Consider the following 21,773-nt stretch of genomic DNA (forward strand, 5'->3'; position numbering starts at 1 on the left):
TTTACATACAGGGAGTGAAAACAAAGTTTTGTGGGCATGAAGATTATATGCAAAGTTATAATTATCATTGGAAATTTTTCTCTAATTTACCGTTACATTATTGTGATTACTTATAAAAATGTTATCTTTCAACATTGTTGGAGTAAAAGGTTCTTACTGAACCTCTATTACTGTCTTGAAATATTATAACTTGTGAGAAATAACATGCCCATATCAACAACAAGCCTCAGTACAAAAAAGAAACGCTCAGATATTTCTATCAAAAAGAACAATCATACAGAATTAAGCATGTGCCTTTCGATATGATTATGATAGTGACCGACCTAAACATACAATAGGACAGCCAATCAATGACAAATAGCAGTGGGGAGGTCCTCACATAGGCAAATTCTGCATCAAGTCGAAACAACCAGTTCCATATTTGACGGGCTGGCCAAGGCATACACTGGCTGATGGAGATTCTAATGTGTCCACTTCCCCGTGCAAGGCTGACTCGACGATGAACTTGGTGGCGGTCTCAAATGTCATCCTACCAAAGGGCGAAGTGTTGAACCCAGCCATACCAAGTCTGTTCATAGGTCGGTATCCACCGTGAAAGGTCATGAAATCAGCAATTAGGCTCAGATGCCGGATGTTTACATTTATACCATATAACCCAAACACATTAGTGACCTCCTTGATGATGGTTGCTCTGGCTGCTTCTACACCATATGTGTTAAGCATTGCATGTACATCGTTCGTATAAATTTGATTGACATCCAGATGCTCATACAAATTCCAAAGTGTAGCAAAGTCCACTCCCGCGATCTGCAGTGTGAATGGATCGGTATTGTTTTTATTTTCTTTCACTGTACACTTGTCGATGTTCTTGCATTGCTTGACGTACACACACTTTGATGTCTTTTGCGCAATCTGCACAGAGGAAATGAGTTAGGACTTCCAGAAAGTATAGACAATAGACAAATCACAGCTTTTTGTTGTCTCGAGTTGAAAGTACCTCAGCCAACAGAATACGGGGTTCCTTTCTGAAGACAAACTGAACCTCAAAGTTCAATCCCTCAAATTTGCAAGATATTGCTCTTTTGATTTTCTTGCTGCTTCTTTTGGGCTTATTAAGTTTCTTTTTCACCTCTAATTTTTCACTCTTCCCTTTTGATTTCTTTTTTTTATCTTTTGACACAGTAGTAGACTCGGCTTTAGATAGGCTTTCTTCTCCTTTGTTTGTGAATTTTGATTTCTTGCTATCAACTGACATGGGTGTAGAATGTCCTTTAGTCGGAGTTTCAGGAGCTTCAGTGTCTGTGTCCGAATCAGGAGGGTTTTCACCTCCCATAACATAATCTTCATCTTCTTCAATCTGATCAACTCCACTCTCAAACCCTGATCGGATCTCGTCATCATGCTCACCTGCTGTTGCGGCAAATTTCTCATTCTCGATACCATCCTCATACTCCACTTCATCACGTGCTTGTTTTGACTTTTTAGCACCAGTTCCATCATCATCATCACTATCATCGTCGTCATCGTCATCACGGCCATTGCCACCATCATTGTTTGCCTCTGCGGTCGTTGCTACGTTTCTAGATTCATCCTCCTCAAACCCTTCCTCGAAATCATTTTCTTCCTTGCCGGAAGCAACATTGATGTCGCTGATCCTGTGTATCATATCCAAGTGTTTTGTAATGGCTTCTTCCATGGCATCAACAAATGTTGTCCTAATAACCTCCATGCAATCTTCTAATGTTAACTCATAAAAGGCCGGATAGAGTTTGCTTGGATAAAGAGTCATTTTCAGCTTATAAATAGTTGCGATCTCATTCCCATAAATGGAAAATGGAACAGTGCAGACTTCCATCTTCTCCACAACATCAGCCACATAGACTCTCCTTAACTTGGCAGAAAGACGTTCAGCATCATCTCTGCAAAAGATGATAGATAAATCATCGTATCATTTATAAAAAATCCATTTCAGAACATTCACACTTGATTACTTCTAGTTAAAGACACCAAGGCAGAGGTTCTTCACTTACTTCGTCTTCCAAGCATGTAGGGGACAGTTCATGAGAGGAGTTCGGATATCCTTTGAAGCAGTCATCAAGATTTCTTGTAAACGGGGTATTCCAAGTGTAACATTCATGTCTCCCTTGCCAGCCAAATGAAATGTATTGAGCCTGTAAACAAGAATTTATAATTTGTTATCATGTGCCATATGGCGATAATGGATACCATCAAATTTGTTATGATGTACATTAAACACTAGTTATAGTACAATCATGAAATGGATGTGTATTGTTAACTGCAACTTCACTCCTAATTTGTAGTTTCCTACAATATTAGAGAAATATTTTCAAAAATGTTGAGCTAAATTTGATTTCTCACTAAAAATAATTTTAATAAAAAAGCAGCGTAAAAGTTTATCAAGCAAAGTTAGATGTCTCACGTCATTTGTGTTGATGGTTCTCCAACAGACTGTGCGGCAATGACACCAACAGACTCACCCGGATCGGCAAGACTTGTGAGGTACTTTTGTTTCATTAACTTCATAAAGGTCTTTTTCTTAATTTGATGAGGAGACCTCTTTTGATTCTTAGAAATAAAATCAGTTGCACCCTCTTTCAGAGAACTTGGCAATTTGTTTATAAAAATATTTGATTTTTCTAAAGTGGCATCCACCATTTGGTCATTAAACTTTTGCAAAACCACTTTTTGATTCTGTAATTAAAGATCGTTATATTAGATATAGCTGAAAACTAAACATAAAGAACATGCATAGGAGCTACGGAACGTAATTACTTACGTCAGAAAGCATTTTAAACTCAGAAATATAACTTGACTTAAGAACATCAACCCCATCTTCCCCGTAAATGAATTGGACAACAGATCCATCAGCATCTCGTACTGTATAATCATATGAGACTTTCAGACATTCAAGATTCTTGACAAGGCACCGCTGCAAGTACCCACTACGCGATGTTTTGATGGCTGTATCCACCAAGCTGCAAGTACATATATGTCAACATGTGAAAAGATATCAAGAAGATAGATTAAAAAGCAGGATGTTCATGAGATTTATATAATTGTAAATTAATTAATATGTTAGGAAAATTGAATTCATTGAATACATTCATCTATAGGTAGGCATCGAGAAAACAGGTTCTGAATACACGACCATGACATAGGGTTGTTTGTACAGTCAATTTATAAGAATAGATGTCCAAATGAAAACTATTATCATTTATTATAACCTATATTCATAGAAGTATATTAGATAAAGAAGGAAAAAATATGAATTAGAAAAGTATCCTACTAAAATTAAATTAACTGGGATGCTACCACTAAGGTTTGAATTGCATAAAATATAACTATTAATATACCCGTCACGCCCAGCCATGCAGTGGAAATAGTATTCTTGGGGTCGTAGACCAGTCAAAAAACGATCGCTAATGAAGCCTCCAGATCGGCTTGAAACATCCCAAGGAGGAAAGCAAGGTAAAGTTTTACCGGATACCATACGTGGCACCCGTTTCCCTTCCAATTCTTGTTGGCCCAACAAAGAAGATATTTGTGTCATATTGACCTACAAAGGATATATACATCTGTCAGAAAAAATAAATAGAGAAAAGAAAAAGCTTTTCCTTGAACAAACAAACAAATCTACAAACTGGCTTTCCATGATACAACATCTACAAAGCAAGTTAAGAGCTACAAAACTTCAAGTTCTTTTTTTCTTTTTTCTTTTTTCTTTTTTTTTTTTTTGCAGAAAAGTCTAGACCACTCTGCTGTGCATCGAATTCCCACTATAAATAGGTCACATCAATTTTTTTACTCCTCAAACTGCCAAGGAAAAAAAAATGACAAGAAAGATAGGTGCTTCTGTACCAATAAGAAACATAGGATTGTTTAGCAAATACAATAGCACAGGTTTACATTTGTGAGCCATAATAATGAGCAAAAATGATGTATAAAAATAAGTGTTTAGGTCTGTAGCAAGTTATCAAGAAATCGAGATTTATCTAAAATCACAATTCATTAAGAAAACAAGATTAGAAGTGTAAAATGATGTACGAGAAAAATAATTCAAAGCAAGATGACAAAAAATAGGGATGAATGAGCAAAAAGAGAAAGATGATACAGAGTTAAAAGCAAGATACTTGTAAGGAACGAAATATTAACAATCAAGATAACCAACATCATCACATTAATAAAAAAAACTATGTTTGTCTCAAATATTTGGATCAGCTACATAAATCTTATTACTCATTAAGTTCAATGCAGGGCTATATAATTAATAATATCTAAATCAATTGAATAATTTTTGTGACATCAACTTATTGATTGCCTCACACATCTCTATATCATCTCAATCTAATTTCTCTCATTTTATCATTTATTGGAGCAACACTGAAATCCATTTAGATAACCAATATATTATGTAAATAAAGAACACAAAAATGGTATTATATCAAAAAGATCAGTGTGGCTTTTGGGAATTGAATGCGTATATGCAATATAGCCAACAAACAAGTAAAGAATGTTCCAGTGGTAGAATCGTTCTATGGCTGCTACAAAAATAGCTTAGTTAATGCTTAGAGTCACAACCTAAGTCTACCATTGCATTACAAAAAAAGATTTGAAATGAAAATTTCTTAGCATTAACAGATTAGCAAACTAAATTTAATTGGGATAGTGGTAAGATTTAAGGTTTCGAATTTGTTCTGAGCTGAGGCTTTGGTCCCTACCCGAACAAGACAATACTAGATTGGAGCCGTGTCAGATGCAATGACACACTGTACTAAAGAAACTAAGGAGAAGGCGAATCAAGGACCATGATGTACTTCCTTAACCCACGTGAGAAGAATTGGGGAGTCAGGGAGGGATACTACACGTACACGACAGGGTGGAAGTTCAGATATCGACTGGCACAGAACAACATTTTAAATCATGGTTAGATTAGACAATAGTTAACAACTCACCAGACCACCTTTTGCTCCAGTGGCTGTCATAAGAGAGAGACAGTTCGTTAAAAATGACTTTGACAGTCCACTAGGAAAGAGGGTCTGATTTATCTCGGAAGTCAGACTATTCATGGCATTTGACATCATCCTATCCAAAAGAGCAGTTGCTGATTCTCCATGACCACGTAGAACTTTTTCAATCTCACCTTGCAACTTCATAGGATCTGTGCATGCAAAGACAGAAGTATATGAAGAATGTGAATACATGGATGTAAAGAAGTAAATCAGTAAACTAAACTCTTAATTGTTGCATAAATCAAATATATATTAGCAAAAAATGGTATCAATCTTAGGCCACAAGTTATTAGTAATCAGTATCACTTATATTTTTTTATACAAACTAGATGAACAAATAGGTGGTTTGAGATGACCCATATTTCTGACTTTAGGTGACTTGAAAAGAGACAGAGCAGTATATGAATGTAAATCATCAATAGCAATTATTGCCATATAATTGATATTTATTATGCCTACAGTATACTAAAGGACTTATAGTAAACACCTTTATCATCATCTTTCATTCTCGTAAAGCGCCTATGGACTTCTTCACTTAACATTTCGCTTTTTTCTAATATCCTATCCCTTTCCATGTCTGAACTCCTTTTAAGTAAAAGGTCATCTACTCCACAAGTGAACCCATGCATCTGAAAACAGAATAGACACTTTTTATACCTCAGATTTTTAAAAAAAAAAATACTAGAAGAACAATGAAACAACTTGGGAGAATGTACCTGAAGAAAGGAAGTAAATAATCGGCTAAATACAGAAAGCAGAGTTCCTGCAACATCTGGACCATAAAGTTCATGGACTGCATGAACTAAACCATATGTTCCAAATTGAGCCTTATCGATCATTCCGTGTATTAGCTCATTATTGTAAATATGCAAAACAAGTTGAGCACTATCATTCCCAATATACTCTTTTTGTATTCTTCCTTTCTTTTCAATAGTAAAAGGAAGGCAACCTCGTGTGACATAGTTAAGGATTGCAGTAATAACCTACAAAATAACAAAACCATCAGCATAAAAGTTGATGCAGTTTCTTCCAATCTTTTGCATTTAGGTAAGAGTGTAGTCATGCTAAGAAGCTTGAAAAGAAAGTGTGTTGTTTTATGTAGTACAAACCTGTTTTCCTGTCCACAATGGTATTGGTTTCCATATAGCAGGAGGAAGAGGCTGAATCTCATTCTCAGACCATGAGAGAGAAGCCTTTTCACCATATCTATTTTGAGCATATGATGTAGGAGGCATACAAGAAACATATATAAGTTGATGATACTCTTCGCGGGTTAAAAAAGTGTCTAACTTTGTCAACAGGACAGCACTCACAATATGATCCTGAAGATCCATCAGATACATGTTTATGCAAGTTGCAAAAGAATAAATCAAATTGAAATGATTCATACATAATAATTTTAAAATAAAATAAAACTCCTCTACCTGAATAAGTCCTCTAATAGGGGATCCACTTGTGGGAACAATATATTGTTTGTTTGCATTAGCAATGTTAAGAGCTTCAGAACGTGAAATTTCATCTTGTGGGAGGTGTACATTCATTTCATCACCATCAAAATCCGCATTGTAGGTGCTGCAACAATAAATATATATACCTTCCAGGTTGAATACCAATCCAAAAGGTAAATCTCAAATTATAATTAACATGTTATGGAACCTGCAATTTGCATAGTGCATACGAATTGTCTTCTCCCCTTTCAACACACGAACGACATGAGCCATCATACTCGGTTTATGAAGGGTAGGCTGCAAAATATTAGACATTTGAAATTGTGAGTTGAAAAATCATTTACCATCAAAATCCCATTCTCAAACAATCAAAAGAAAATCAAACTTCTTGAACGCTATATACAAAGAGTATTGAACTTCTTGAATGTTGTACTTCTGCATCAGAGTTTCCACAGAACCAAAAGTCCATGGGAAGAAAATTTTATCTAGATACAATAATGATCTTGGAAACCAAAGTAGTCTCATTTTTGGTTACCAGTTTCATTTGCTTGATGTTCTAATTAAGTTGCAGATTCATTTAAATGAAACATGTTCCAGTAAGCTAGGCTCAGGCAACAATTAAACTTTATACTGTGCTTCAAAAAGTTCAACAGAAACTGTGGTATCATAGTATAATGCACATCAAGATAATATAGTGTTAATTGTCCAAAGCTTACTGAACAAACCAGAAAAGAGTGAAGAAAGAAAGCTACCGGATGTAGATTCAGAAAGTTTGCAATAAACAACTAGAACCATATGAATCAACCAGATATTTTGCAAGAAAAAAGGTATGCAAATGGCTTTCACAAAAGATTATATTAATCTCAAAGGGAATACCAACATCAAATCAAAAACAGCATGAAGTCATGTAAAAAAAAACAAAGTAAAAGTCACATAGCAAAACTACAGGGGCAAAAAATAAAAACAAACTAAAATGAATAAAAAAAAAAATTCAAATGTATGCTAAAAGCAAAGCCCAATTTAAAATCAGTAAATTTTGCCTGTACTAAGCAGCATGATCTGAAATTAAACCCCTGTATAGCTACAAATTAGAATAGTATAGTTAAAACTATGAAGTCTTAATCCATCAAAGTTGCTAATGAAACTTAGCTAGATCAGCTGGTAGACCTACTTAAACTCTTTGCAACTTGCCTAGAATCAAATATTTTAACTTTTACTTAAACCCTGCTTAACCCCCAAAATGCTTACAACCCTTAATTTATCAAAGTACCAATGTGCCTTCCCTAGATAGCTTTGTTGTTAGGACTGATTTGACTCTTTGCAATGTTCTTGGGATCAAATATTTCAAATTTGAAGAAAATGGGTTTCATCAACATACAGAAAGACATGTTCTTTAAAAGATCCTTTCAATTTCTTTACAAAAGCATTTCCTATAATTTCTGTAGAATTCATCTATAATTTAGACAAGGCTAGCTTGACAGATAATTAACCATTTCTGTTATTAATGTCATTATCTGGAGAAATTCTGATACAGAATTTCAAAATACACATGCATGGTGTTTTACCTACAAGAGGCCATACCAAAATGCACATCAAAATGAAGTGATAAAAGGTATAACCAGATGAAGCTAACAGAGAACCTCGAAAATCAAAACTCCACAAGTCAAGCAATTCACTAAGCAAGCAATGTAATTATGCGGGTTTGCTTCAGTAAGCAGGCATCACAATACTAATAAATTGTAACCTAGACAATGTGTCACCCATGGCATTAAGCTTGTCATCATCCATTACAAGTAAAAGTTAATACCAATGTACTACTAACAGCAACACGTTGATTAAAAAACAGTAAGATTTTGTGGATGGAAACTAAGGAATACACAACAACAACAACAACAACAACAACCAAATCTTTTCCCACTAGGTGGGGAAACTGAGGAATGCCAAAAAAATGAAATCTTGAAAAATCAGTGAAAATAATAATAAATTGACACCAATAGAAAAGGGATTCAGACAAAATCAGTGATTTGAGTAATGGAAAGGGGATTTAGGGAAAAAAAATGACACTAATGGAAAAGGGATTTAGAGAAAATCAGTGATTGAGTAATGGAAAAGGGATTTAGGAAAAAAAATTGATTGAGTAAACAAAGTATAAAGAAAAGTCAATGCAAGTTCTAATCGCCACTAGAAGCCGTAATTTATTTCGATCACCATTTTGAGAAAAGTGATCATTAAGAAAGCAATATATAATATGATTATACCTGTCGATTAACAAGCACAATGTCTCCATCTTGTAAATGGCGATAGACAACCTTGCCTTCAAAATCTGATTCTGGACCCATTCCATGTTGGGCAGTGACAGCTCTTGACGTTGGCAATTTCCTTGAGATCACATTGCGCATATCTTTGCTTGCTTGCAGCTTGTACATTCTATCCCTGTCCTTGTAGTGTGTAGCTCCAGGATGAATATCGGCACCATTCATTACAGCAAGCCGCAGCTTTTTAACATTCCAAGGTGTCACTCGCTAAAGAAAAAAAATTTACTGTACAATGAGATAACAAGAACAAGTATATTGATAACAAGGAGAAGAAATCAGTAACTCTGAAAACAAGAAGTGGTGTATGCTTACTCAGAGCATAATGTGAAAGAACAAGGAAAAAGATCATTCAACAGTGCAATTCACATAATTTTCTAACTGGAAAAAAAAAACACAGAAGAACAAGGAACAGTATTTGTCCTCAACAAGGGTAAATCTTCATAGATGTCTCTTAGATTAACATACAGTGGAACAAAACAAGAAACCTCCAGATATGAACCAACGGTTAACCACAAATGAAAGAGAAAAAGGCACATGCCTCAGTCTTTCAAACTGGATCTTAATTTTTTTTTTTTGCGAAATCATTTGTGCACTACAAAATATCAAAATGAACATTGCGGACTAAAGAGAAAGTGAAAATCTCTTCAGATGTTAATTAATTGAAGCTAATTAAAAGATACCTCGGGATATGTCAATCTCAATGCAAAGTAAGGAGGAATGCCAATTTCATTGACAGCTAAGTATGGATCAGGAGATATGACAGAACGACATGCAAAATTCACTCTCTTCCCCATCATTTTCTGTCGTAGGATACCTGACTTTTTTTCCAACAATTGGCGTATACCATTAGATTCTTTTTCGCTTTTCCCTGCAAACAAAAGAACATATAATAAAACATGTGTGCTTACACAACCAGTAACCTGATAAACTTGATAAATGCAAAATGAAATTTAGAGCTGAAAGAAAAGTTATGTATATAAGTTCCTAAATTTTTTGCAGTCAAGTATCAAAATCATTACAGAACATTGAGGCTTGCAACCAGGTTAAAGAAAGCACTCAGAAACTTTAAAAAGTATATGCAGGCTTGCAATCAGGTTAAAGAAAGCACTCAGAAACTTTAAAAAGGATATGCAGGCTTGCAACCAGGTTAAAGAAAGCACTCAAACTTTAAAAAGTATATGCAGCAACATGTGAGGGAACCTTTATGGTCGGTTTTCTTAGAGGGAAGATACTTCAAAGGTGTACATATATAAAGACACGAATGATGGAAGCAAGGAGAGGATGAGAAAGAAGCTACCTGTTTAGTTGTTAACTTGAGAGGATAAAAAACTTTTAAAATACAATAAATTCTTAATTAGTCTTTTCTCGGTTTTCACAGATCTATTTTGAAGAATGAATGCTCAAATTCATCAATTCAAATATTTGCCTTCTCCCATTTATATGTCGAACAAGGCAATAGAAGGATGATCACTATATTGACTAATTCACCACTATTGATTTGCCCATCAAGTTATTTTCTCAAGGAAACTGTTAGTTTATCTCACACGTAGACACAGAGATTGAAAGAGAAAACCATGTAGAAAACTTGAATGCCCTTGATACAGAATCCAAACCTTTCAAGTCAGTGGAATAAGAGATGCGATAGAGAAAGTGAGACAAACATGTACTTGTAATACAGGTAGTGGTTTGACAAATTTGCTCATCCTAGATATGGATCAATCACATTTTATCAGGATTGGTCATATCTGATCTAATATTTCCAGATTTCTTGAGCGCTTAATCAAAGTTGAGGCATAATGTTGCAAGAAAAAATATGAGCTTTTGGTCATTCAAGTTGTGGCATGGCAGCAAAAAGGCTGAAGATCAACAGGGAAGTTTATCTGCAGTAAAGTAGCGAGGGAAAAGATTCAGGAGTGAGCCATGAACATTTGAGAAGAGGAAAAGCATGGTGCACATTTCTTAGTGCATGAAGGGAACGATGGCAGAATAAGGATTTTATTTTTGCACATGAGCATTGTGGTTAGAAGTAGAACCATATGCTTCGCAATTCAATTCTTACAATAAGTTATGATTCACCAGGGAAATGATATGTATCATACATACAAATTGAAATTTAAAAAGAAGTGTAACAATAAATATACCTAACTGACTCAACTAAAGATACTTAACAATGTGCTATTATTGATATTATTTATTAGAATATTATTCAGAAATAAATAACAATAAATCATAAAATTATTCAGACCAATACATAACTTTAAACACTGTTAATCCCAATCCTCAAAAAGGTTGAGGGTTGCATTAGCAAAGAAATTGGCTAAATCTATATACACAAATTTTAAGCCTGGCATAAAGTCGAATGAAAAGATGAAATTCATATAGTTGACAGTTAAATAGTTAGAATAAACATGGCCTAATGATGATAATGCTATTTTTAATTCAACGATATGGTTTATTAAGCAATAATATATATTGAATAAAAGTATTGATTAATTCCTTACTCAACAATAGTATAATATGAATATAAATAATAAAAAATAGTATGAGTGATCATAAAATCAAAAATGAACAATGATATCAAAAATGTAATCCTCAAAAAGGTTGAGGGTTGCATTAGCAAAGAAATTGGCTAAATCTATATACACGAATAATAAGTCTTGCCTAAGAATGAAAAGATGAAATTCATATAGTCGACAGCTAAATAGTTAGAATAAACATGGCTTAATGATGATAATGCTATTTTTAATTCATCGATATGATTTATTAAGCAATAATATATATTGAATAAAAGTAATCTCGAGATATAAAAGAATTGATTAATTCTTTATTCAACAATAGTATAATATGAACATAAATAATAAAAAATAGTATGAATTATCATAAATAAAAAATGAACAATGATATCGAAAATGTTATCATCTCTATGTTGGTCTTCTTTGAATCTGGTCATACCACCTTTGAAAATAGAAAAGGTAATAAAAAATAAAAAACAAGTGTCAATCATTCCATATGGAGTTGATCAGCTTGGAGTAGTTTTCACCTATTATGATACAGTTTCACTGGTTTAAGATTACAGTTTTGTAGATATGAATCAGTTCCTATTCAGACAGTTTAATGGGTCACTCCAGGCTGATTTTCAACAGATCTAGTACTAATATAGAATATTTTGAGAGCTGATCCTTTCGGTGCAAATAAAATAAGTTGATCTAATACTAACTAGCCTAATATAATAAATAGATTCAAAGATCTTATTTGGCGCATACTTTTGGCTGAGTCCACCTCATTCTGTAGTTAATTCAAGCAAAATGACAGCCTCTTTTATTCGGTACTTCTCTTTCACCAAGAGATTGCCAATTAAGTCAGAAGAATGGTGCTCTAGTGCATCATGACGAGCTTTGCAGGAATACTTTGTGCCCCCATGATGAGCTTCGAGTGGACATAGTCCAGCAGACTCCATAGCAAAATAGATTGACAACACACACACACACAACAATTCTTGAGACACAATGTCATTTTTGTCATTGCCAAAGACCAATTGCACCACTGGCAACCACTGTCAGCTTAAGTTACCAACTCAAGTGTCCTATGGGTTCATCTAGCATGGATCTTCTGCCACTGATGTTCTTGCATCTCCTCCCCTTCCAACCAACCTCACAAATATGAAAACCCTGACATAATTGCTAGCCATTATCTACTACCTTGATCCTGGGTGTTATCATCTGCTCACACTGTGGCACTTGCATGCTATGCCTCAGTGAAATTAAAATCTAGATTGTTAAGTTTAAATAAATTGTGAATACAAGATGTAGACACCTATAATCACCAAAACTGAACTTTAATCTAGTATAAATTTGAATCTTTAGGACGTTTCTGTTCCAAACTAACTTTCCAGACCAACAAAATGTGAATGAAATTGATGTGGACAGAATACATACTAGCAATGTCTACATATTCTTTTGAATTCTCAGTTTTGCCACCCAAATTTCACAAAATCAGCACCAATAGCCAGTCCACTTCCATAAGGGATTAAGGTCAGAAAATTTTCCTACATGACTAGATAGGAGCTATATTTCCTTTTAATTTATGTTCTCATAAGCACTAAAAGAAGTTCAACAAAGGTAAGAAAGAGTGATGAAAAATACGGGAATAACACGCGCACCTAAACCTTTGGTACTATCATACAACACGTTCACACTTCTTTGAAGATCCATCCACCTCCGCAAAATATCAGTATTATTAGAATCACCAGTGCAACTCTTTAAAGCAATGTTAGCTTGTTGGACTTTGTTCAGCAAAGTATTTTGAGGATGTTCCATTACCTACAGTGATGAAGAGATACTGGATATAAATCACAAGTACAAAATAAACAATAAAAGAATGAACCATCATCAAGCTACCAGTTGTTTTGGATCAAAGATCTCAAATACAAACATAGGAGGACAGATTTATCAAATGAATATACATTTAGGATAGCATTCTGGAAGAACAAAACAAAATTACAAAAAGCAGATATTAATTTTGAATGAGATGAAAAAAAAAATCAAGGGAAAAAATCCTTCAAGCCAAGAGCTGAGGGTCTTCTTTCCAGCAGGATCTAAAGATTCACTGATATACATGTACAAAAGATCAAATATTAAAAATTACATGATCACCTTTTATTGACAATGAAACTCTGATTCATATAGCCCTAATATGAAATCCAAAGGTCATACAAAAACAGACAGAAAAGAAGCAAAGATCTTAAGCAAGGCCCAAAACAAATAACAGCAGTCTTGCTCCAAAAAAACAGGGGAGTGAAAAACAAATGTCAGACTGTTCATTGCAATGTATGTGAGAGCTATAAATAATATTACAAATTAGTGGAACATACTTCCTAGGAAAATAATTACAGTTTCATAAGATCATGACACTTATCATACACAGAACCAAAAGGTTCTACTAAGTAACAAGATATGTGCAAGAGCTTACCCCACGAGCAGTACTGGCAGCAGCAGGACGGAACTTGTTTGGTGGTACAAGAATAGCCTTCAGAAAAAAAATCTCATAGCCCCTCTCCATGGGACTCTGGCTTCGACATTGAAGGTCTAACATTAGTAGGCAGAGATCAGCCTCATTTTTCCACAGATCTTTTAAAATAAGTTCTACCTGAAGATATTATAACAAGTATCAAGAATACCTGAATTAAAATAGATATATCAAAGAAGCCAGGTTAGGTGCTAAACCTCAGAAGGCAACAAATGCTTTGGTCCAGAAGATTGCATCAGCTTGATGACTTCAGGAGGCAAATCATCTAATTTGATTTTTTCTTTTGTTTTTTGTTCCAGTGAAGAATGTTCATCAGCCATTTCAGAGCCACTCTCTCCCCTTGAATGAGTAACAGTTGAATTTTTTGACTCACTGGATGTTGGACCGACATTGTACCCCAATAGAATATTGGCTTTTATATCAGAAGCTCGTAGTCCCTACAAGTATTATTGCAAAGCAGAGACACCATTAGATGTTTGATCAACTACTACTGATCCAACCAAAACAAGGTGTTAGCAGGAAACCCCATGAGATGTGCAAATTAAAATCTCAAGATAAGGAGAAATTATTTCATTTTTACCAATTTAACAACCAAAAAGGGCTTCAAAAAAACCTGTCCAACTTTAGCCCTAATCTACGTATAAAAGGGCAACAACCAAAAAAAAAAGGTTTTCAATGACAAGTCTATATTTTCCTTTGTTCTGATTTGATATTTCATGTCATGTTTAGGGGTTTTGTTATCAAATTTGCAAAGAACCAAACCTATCCTACCTAAACTTTCATGGTCCATTAGTAGCCTTGGGTAATCTTGGAGACAACACTTGTGACCATTCTCAGCAGCCAAACACATGTTTTTTCTCCACATTAGATTGCTGTTGGTGAGTCTTGTTAACAGCAAACGTGTTGCTAATGTGACAGCTTTAGGACATGTCACCACACAAATGCCTTTTGATTTCATCATTTTCTTGCTTTGCTCCATCTCAAATTCCATCTCAGTCGCCCAAGCACCCACATCAAGTTTTGCATCAGCAATCATGCCTCCACCACCTGCACCTCCTCCCCTGGTAGCCCATATACAATCATGTGCCACTTCATGTCAGATCGTGTGTTCAACTCGCTTACATTTTTCATGATCACCTTCTTCATCTTCTTGAATGTCATCTTCTTGAATGTCGCCTTGCATCAGCAATCATTCACAATTCACTCCTTTATATTATGCAATGCAAGCAATGCATGCCTTTTAAAGGAAGAAGATTAATAATGAGGGTATTTGAGGATCCGTTACTATGAGGGTTGTGGTTTTGTATTATTAATTCCAAATTTGAATGAGATGATTTTTCATAAATTAATTTTTAGTGCGTAATATATGAATTGAATGGGATTATGAACCATGTGGGAAATTGGTAAGCAATTTCCTGCTAAAAATTTGTGCAGTGATGTTTCAAAAAGTTCAGCGCATTCTTTATTGTGCTAGCACAAATATCTATCAAATTTACACCTTGATGAGTTCCTTCACAATGGAACCTCATCGTCTTATTCCCATTGGCAATGTAACACGAGCCATCATTGACTGGGGAAGAAGATGGTGTAGAGCACTGACACATGGCCTATCAACAAGTCCATTCCAATAAGCCCCCCTTTCCCCGCCAGTGAACTGCCTTCATCCCTTGGGTGTGAGACCAATACCACACAAAAAAAAAAACATAGCCTAGTACGATACCTTATTCCAACTTTAATTCATTTTATAATAACTTAATAAGTACTTTTAAAATATGAAATTTGGGGAAATTGAAATGTGACTGGCATGTCAATATTCTCGAATTTAGGTTTTGGCCTCTGCTTTTCCATCCTAACTCATGTCCACCTCTACAAAATGCAAAGGTTATTATCGTAAGAACCTTCCCCTTTTCTTTAGCTTTCAAATTGCAAATGTGTAACATAACTACACAAGAAATCCCCCACTCCAACTTCAGTTAGTTAATACATAAAAAAAAACAAAAAACTGGTCCAAATCATCAGGTAAGTCAAGTTCTAGAAGACTAGCATAGATGCTAAGTAATAAATCAGCAAAAATGCTTAGAAGCAATTACTACCAATGTTAACTAAATATTTTTTCTGAAGTTTTGATAGAGTGACCACTTAACTGAAAAAGGTGTGAAAGGGAACAACAGTGTGAAACTGTATATCTCAACAGCGCCTCACATGTGATTAGGTGGACTGGGCTTAGGGCCTAAAACCAACATATGCAATAATTCAAACTAACCAAACTATATTTTTAAATTACTGGCTCCAGCAAGCACACAACCTCGTCTGACCAAATTAATTTTGATTGGGTGGTACTTCCCTCAACAGGATAAGCTACTAAGAAAAGGCTTACATGGTCTCAATGAAAAGAAATGAGAGAAGTAAGATGATTAGGCCAACAACAACATACAGAAATCATGAAAGTGAAATAAGTCCAACGTCCATGAGATGAGAGTATTTTGCATAGACATCTGGATTCCACAATTGAACCCATCTGCATATATGTTTGTTTTGTCATCCTCTTCCTTATTGAGGAACGATTGTGAAGTTAACAGATCTAAAGTTGCATGAAGTTTATACTCACAATTCAAAAACCCAATATTTTAGTGATAATCACGTTCCTATGTCAAGTTTCTCAAAAACCTCACCTTCCTGAAAGTATATATACATCTACATCAAAGATAGACTACAAATATGTGGAACAAATTTTGACGATAACAACAATATCTAAGTTGATAAAGTTTTAGTTCATCAGGTATACCTTGTTGAACCAACCAAAAACAGGACTGGTGATGGATGGATTCTTTCTACCACAATTATCACAATTTTTTCGCTTATCACTCATAAAGTTATACAAAACAGCACGAGACTCGGAATGTTGAAGTGATGTCCAGGTTTTATGCTCTGAACTTGCTACTTCAATATCTGATGCAACTGATGTTACAGATTCTGCACTTTCTTCTTGGGGAAAAAATGCCTCACTTGATGAGTGGGCTTCCAAATTTCTAGCCCCAGCAATGTCACCTTTCACAATAAGACGCAATTGTTCAACGCAGTGCTTTACCTGAAAATAGTTTTGAGGAGAAATATCCTATGAGAATATGAAAAACACAAAGTAAACAGGCAGATAAACAGGGAAATAGAATTAAAATAATATGGAATCACCTTGTCTTCATTTTTTCTGAACTTATGACAAAAGAAGCAGGTGACTTGAAGTAGGTTCTGGAGGATCTTGAATAGTAATGGGTTATAAATTGGTTTTGCAAGGTCAATATGACCACAGTGACCTGGGCAACGAACAGAAAGCTGCCCACAGGACTTGCAACTAAAATCATCAACCAGGAACAAATTAAAAACTTTATGTTACTTGAAAAATATTTGTCAACAATTATGCACATAACAAGACAGCAGCAAATCAGGATTGACAGAAAAAAAATCAAATGAAAATGCAAGTTCATGTGAAGCAACATCTGGTGGTGAACAATAATAAAAGAAGGCTATAAGAAGATAAAAGGGCAATGTGGAACTCATCAAATAAATATATATTGAGAAACACAAAGATGAATTACAAAGGATTTTCTCCAGAATAAGGAAATGTCAATTCTTACATCTCTATCTCCTTAGATATAAGGCAGCAAAAATCAGGCACCTTCAGTATCATGATATAAATTAAAAATAATAGACTTGCTTGTGCTAACACTAATTCAATAAAATACAAAATATAAAATGAATGTGGCTCAGGATAAGTTAGGTCATCCCAAAAACAAAAAGTAAAAGTGTTTGCAAACTTAGGCAATTTGAGAAGTCACTCAAAACATGATACTTCGTAGTAACAATGCATCCACCAGAAATATGAGACACTTGTTCAATAATATGTTCCTTCAATTATGTGAATTAGTGAGTAAAATCAGAACACTAAGTAATCCCTTCAGTCTTATATGCAAGGATGGGCAAAAGAACCTAACAATATGAACCAAAAATTGAATCAAACTAAACAGAAAAACTCAAAGTTTTTCAAGTCAGATTTCAGGATATTTCAATTTAGGGCAAGTTTTCAGCTCTTTTAAAAAAAAACCTAAACCGTTTTCATATAATTTCATATTCATTAAATTATATTACATTTAGTTAATTAATAGTTGCATATTTAATATGTTGTATGTTATTAAATATAAATTGTATACTTGACTTATTAACAATCTAGCTAAACATCAACTGTACAACAAATTCCTTTTTCCTTAATAGAGGATCAACGAAAGTAATACTCACGGGTCAGTATCATTAAGTGGACCCATTGCAGGATCATATAATCCATCTGGAATAGGACTATTCTTCGCATCAAGGAGATATTCATTGGTGATCTTTTTGACACTTAACCTACGTACCTCTTCTGGGGTGTAAAAACTAAAATGAACAGAATCAATAACTGCTGAAGCTGCCTGCGTGTAAGCAAAGAAAGAAATTGCATTAATTTCTCGAGCAAAGAGGAACAGGAGTTTACAGAAACAGACAAAACTTCTCAAGGACGTAACAACACTGAACCAGTTAAGAACAGCATCAGTTTATGTTTGTTTCGTACAATATCAAAAAACCAAAAATAAAAAATAAAGAAGCAAACTGTTTGTTCCAAAATTCAAATATCGGTTCCTGAACTGAGTAACTACTATAGAACAAAAGGGATATGAAACACAGAAACGAAAACAAATAAATATGTAAACGCAAATAAATAACAATAAACTAGATCAAAATTTCCAAAGCATCGGGTTTTAAACTACTTTTTGGGATGATGGAAAGGGAATTTTAAAAACAAACCTCTTCGTTTCGAGCGTCGGTCATCGTGAAGAAAGCTTGGGCGAGGCGATCACCAGGAAACGTCGCAGGTGGGGAAGTCGCAGCGGTAAGGTGAGCGGCGGAAGAAAGGTAAACAGGCGGGCGGCAGAAGCGGCGGTCGGCAGAAGTTAAAGTGTAGGAGGCGGCGGAAGATGTTATAGACGGAGGAGAAGGCTGAGGGAGGATCTCCTAAAACCCTTTACCGGACTTTTAAATTTATGTAAATAATAAAAAAAACGAGTTTTCAAAAATTTTATAAAATAACAAAATTAAGAAAAAAAAACGTTAAATAAATATCTTCAAACCAAAAATCTGAAATGCTGCTGAACAGTTATATTTCACTAGGGGTTTAATTTTTTTATAATTATTTTAGTAAAGCTTTTTTATTAACATCCTCCAGATTTATTATAATGAAATATAGATCAATTTTTAATAAAAATATATTTTTGAAAAAAAAAATTATTCGATCAATTATAAATTCATTTTATCATTTACACTTCATATAATTTATTGACGAGTTGTGACAGTATTTAAGTTGAGCTTAATTATCTTTTTCTATAAAGGGAAGTGATGGATAATTATCCGGCTGCTCTCTAATACCATGTAATACTATTTTATAATTTTCATAACATATCCGATTAATTAAAAATTAAATGGAAAATTTATGTGGAAAATAAACGTACTGAACAGTACAATATGAAAGGCAGTTAAAAAATCAAGTAGGACGGCCATGATTTGAAAAAACAAACGCCTTCTTTATTTATTTAACAATACTTTATGAGTTCATTACTTATACTCCCATAGTCCCCTAAGTAATTTAAAATTAATCATTTTAATTAACAAAGTTTTCCTAGACATGCATGATAAAAAAATCATTATTTACCATGCTAATACCTTCCACGATGTATATAATAAATTAAAATTTTATATAACAAAAAATTCTGCCAAAATACGGGTTTAAATCGATGAGAGCTTTAAACAAAATTAGAGCCGTTTAAAAAAAAATATTTTTGGGCAATTCAAAAGTCAAGTAATTAATTGTGAAGAGAAGATGAAATTTTGTGTGAGAAATAATAAATCTTGGTCGCACAATTTCTATGCATACAAAGTTTAATGCTTAGAGTGTGGATGAGAAAAAGAAAGGAATCAACGATAGAAAGTTATCTTTGGAGGAAGAGAAAAGAAAGGGTGAAAAAATCTTTTCCTTTGCACACTTGTTTACCTTGATAGAGGAAGGTGAATACTTGTGATGTAATTTTGTAAATAAAAAAGGGTACATGCGTCATTTTTTTGGTACATAGTGTAATTTTGTGAGTTAAAAAGGCTACATGCGTCATTTTTTTTTGTATATGATGTAATTTTGTGAATGCAAAAGGGGTACATGCGTCATTTTTTTTCCCATCCGTTGCTTTCCGTCCGATTTTGAGGTGATCGATTTTGGCTCCAAAATTATCCGCTGATGGATTGCGTTACTTTTCCTTCGGAAAATTTTAATGAAATAAACGACGAAAACTTTTCCACCGTGAAAACTTTTCCTTAATTTTGCTTTCCACTCTCCTAAGTAAACAGAGTCTAAGTGTTGTGAATGGATGAGTTTTGTAGTTATATATATTAATGAGAATTTTTAGGATTTTATCTTTAGAGTTTTCTATTCATTGAGATTTAAAATAAGTGAACGGTCAATCGGGCGAAGCATGTCCCGATCGGGGGAGAAGGCCCTGATCCCACGTTCGACATGAGCGAGGAGTCAAACGACCAACGTTCAATAGAGATAATGTGCAAAAGCCGAACCAAGCGGCTCCCCCGCTCAGCGAGCAGCAGGACTAGCATTGGCAAAGTTCAACTTCAGCCGAGCGGCTACCCCGCTCGGCCTGACAGTAGGACTCGGCAATGGTAAAGTGGAACTTTGGTCGAACGAACACACGCGCAAGAGTAGCAAGGTTCTGGCCGACCGGACTAGGCACCAGAGTGGCGAAATTTAGGTCGAGCGGCCACCCGCTCGGCCTAGCAGTACACTCCCTCTAATATCCATCGACATCCTTTTGAGAGTTGGTGTCATCGATACCGGATATGGACAGCCAGGAGATCGTACAGCGGAAGCTTCCACTGTCAATTCAGAGATATGCTCGGCTCATTAAGGTACTGTGTCAGGGACACTTTACTGACAAGTCTTTTCAGGGAAAACTTTAGGAAGTGTGCTCATCTCGAGGAGCGTACACGCGTGCTATAGGAGCTCTATATAAGGGGGGTCCAAGAATCGGCGGAGGTATACAATATTCACTGTTTGCGTTACCGTTTTCTTGTTGTTCCACCTTATACTTCATCGTCGGTGACTGACTTGAGCGTCGGAGGGCCAACGTCGGGGACCCCTTCCCTAGCTCGGCACTGACGTAGTTTGTGTTGCAAGTCCGAGCAGAGTCTACAGGCGGTTAGCAGGAGCGCCACATCCCCAACATTCCATCTCATCGACTTTCAGACAGGATCATATTTGGCGCCGTCTGTGGGAAGGTAGTCTGCAACCGAGCCGAGAAGATGGAGGACGCTAGGCCACTTACCACCGTGACGCTCACCCAGGAAGAGCTCAACATGCTTGTTTAAGCTCGAGCGGCGACTTTAAACTCTTGTCTCCATCAACGGTTGAGCGACGACCTTAAACTCTTGTCTCCATCAACGGTCGAGTGGCGACCTTAAAGTTGTCTCCATCAACGGTCGAGCGACGACCTTAAACTCAAGGCATCGTCAACGGTCGAGCTGCGACCTTAAACTCTAGTCTCCGACAACAGTCGAGCGACGACCTTAAACTCTTGTCTCCATCAACGGTCTAACAACGACCTTAAACTCTTGTCTCCATTAATGGTTGAGCAGCAACCTTAAACTCGGGTCTATATCAACGGTCGAGTGACGACCTTAAACTCTTGTCTCCATCAACTGTCGAGCGGCGACCTTAAACCCGGGTTTACATCAATGGTCAAGTAGTGACCTTAAACCCAGAACCATCTCAACAGTCGAGCGGCAACCTTAAACCCGGAACCACCTCAACGGTCGAGCGACGACCTTAAAACCTTGGCTCAGAGAGCGGACAAGCATCGATGAATAACCAACCG

At 35.4% G+C, this 21,773-nt stretch overlaps 1 protein-coding gene across 1 annotated transcript; it reads right to left on the bottom strand.

Moving 5' to 3' along the window:
• Positions 1 to 149: 149 nt before the first annotated feature.
• On the bottom strand, positions 150 to 18,854 carry LOC121970742 (DNA-directed RNA polymerase I subunit 1-like). Its single transcript, XM_042521645.1, has 21 exons — positions 18,652 to 18,854; positions 18,109 to 18,278; positions 17,008 to 17,167; positions 16,604 to 16,906; positions 14,016 to 14,255; positions 13,762 to 13,938; positions 12,953 to 13,112; positions 9,474 to 9,661; positions 8,737 to 9,000; positions 6,687 to 6,775; positions 6,455 to 6,602; positions 6,140 to 6,352; positions 5,747 to 6,013; positions 5,518 to 5,659; positions 4,974 to 5,179; positions 3,375 to 3,577; positions 2,798 to 2,996; positions 2,441 to 2,712; positions 2,031 to 2,171; positions 998 to 1,919; positions 150 to 912 (listed from the first exon to the last, which is right to left on the bottom strand). Exons 1-21 carry the CDS (start codon positions 18,673 to 18,675, stop codon positions 376 to 378), a joined length of 5,025 nt encoding a protein of 1,674 aa, XP_042377579.1. The 5' UTR covers positions 18,676 to 18,854; the 3' UTR covers positions 150 to 375.
• Positions 18,855 to 21,773: the final 2,919 nt, after the last annotated feature.

Source organism: Zingiber officinale, chromosome 4A (assembly GCF_018446385.1).
Source record: "Zingiber officinale cultivar Zhangliang chromosome 4A, Zo_v1.1, whole genome shotgun sequence".
Taxonomy (NCBI): Eukaryota; Viridiplantae; Streptophyta; class Magnoliopsida; order Zingiberales; family Zingiberaceae; genus Zingiber; species Zingiber officinale.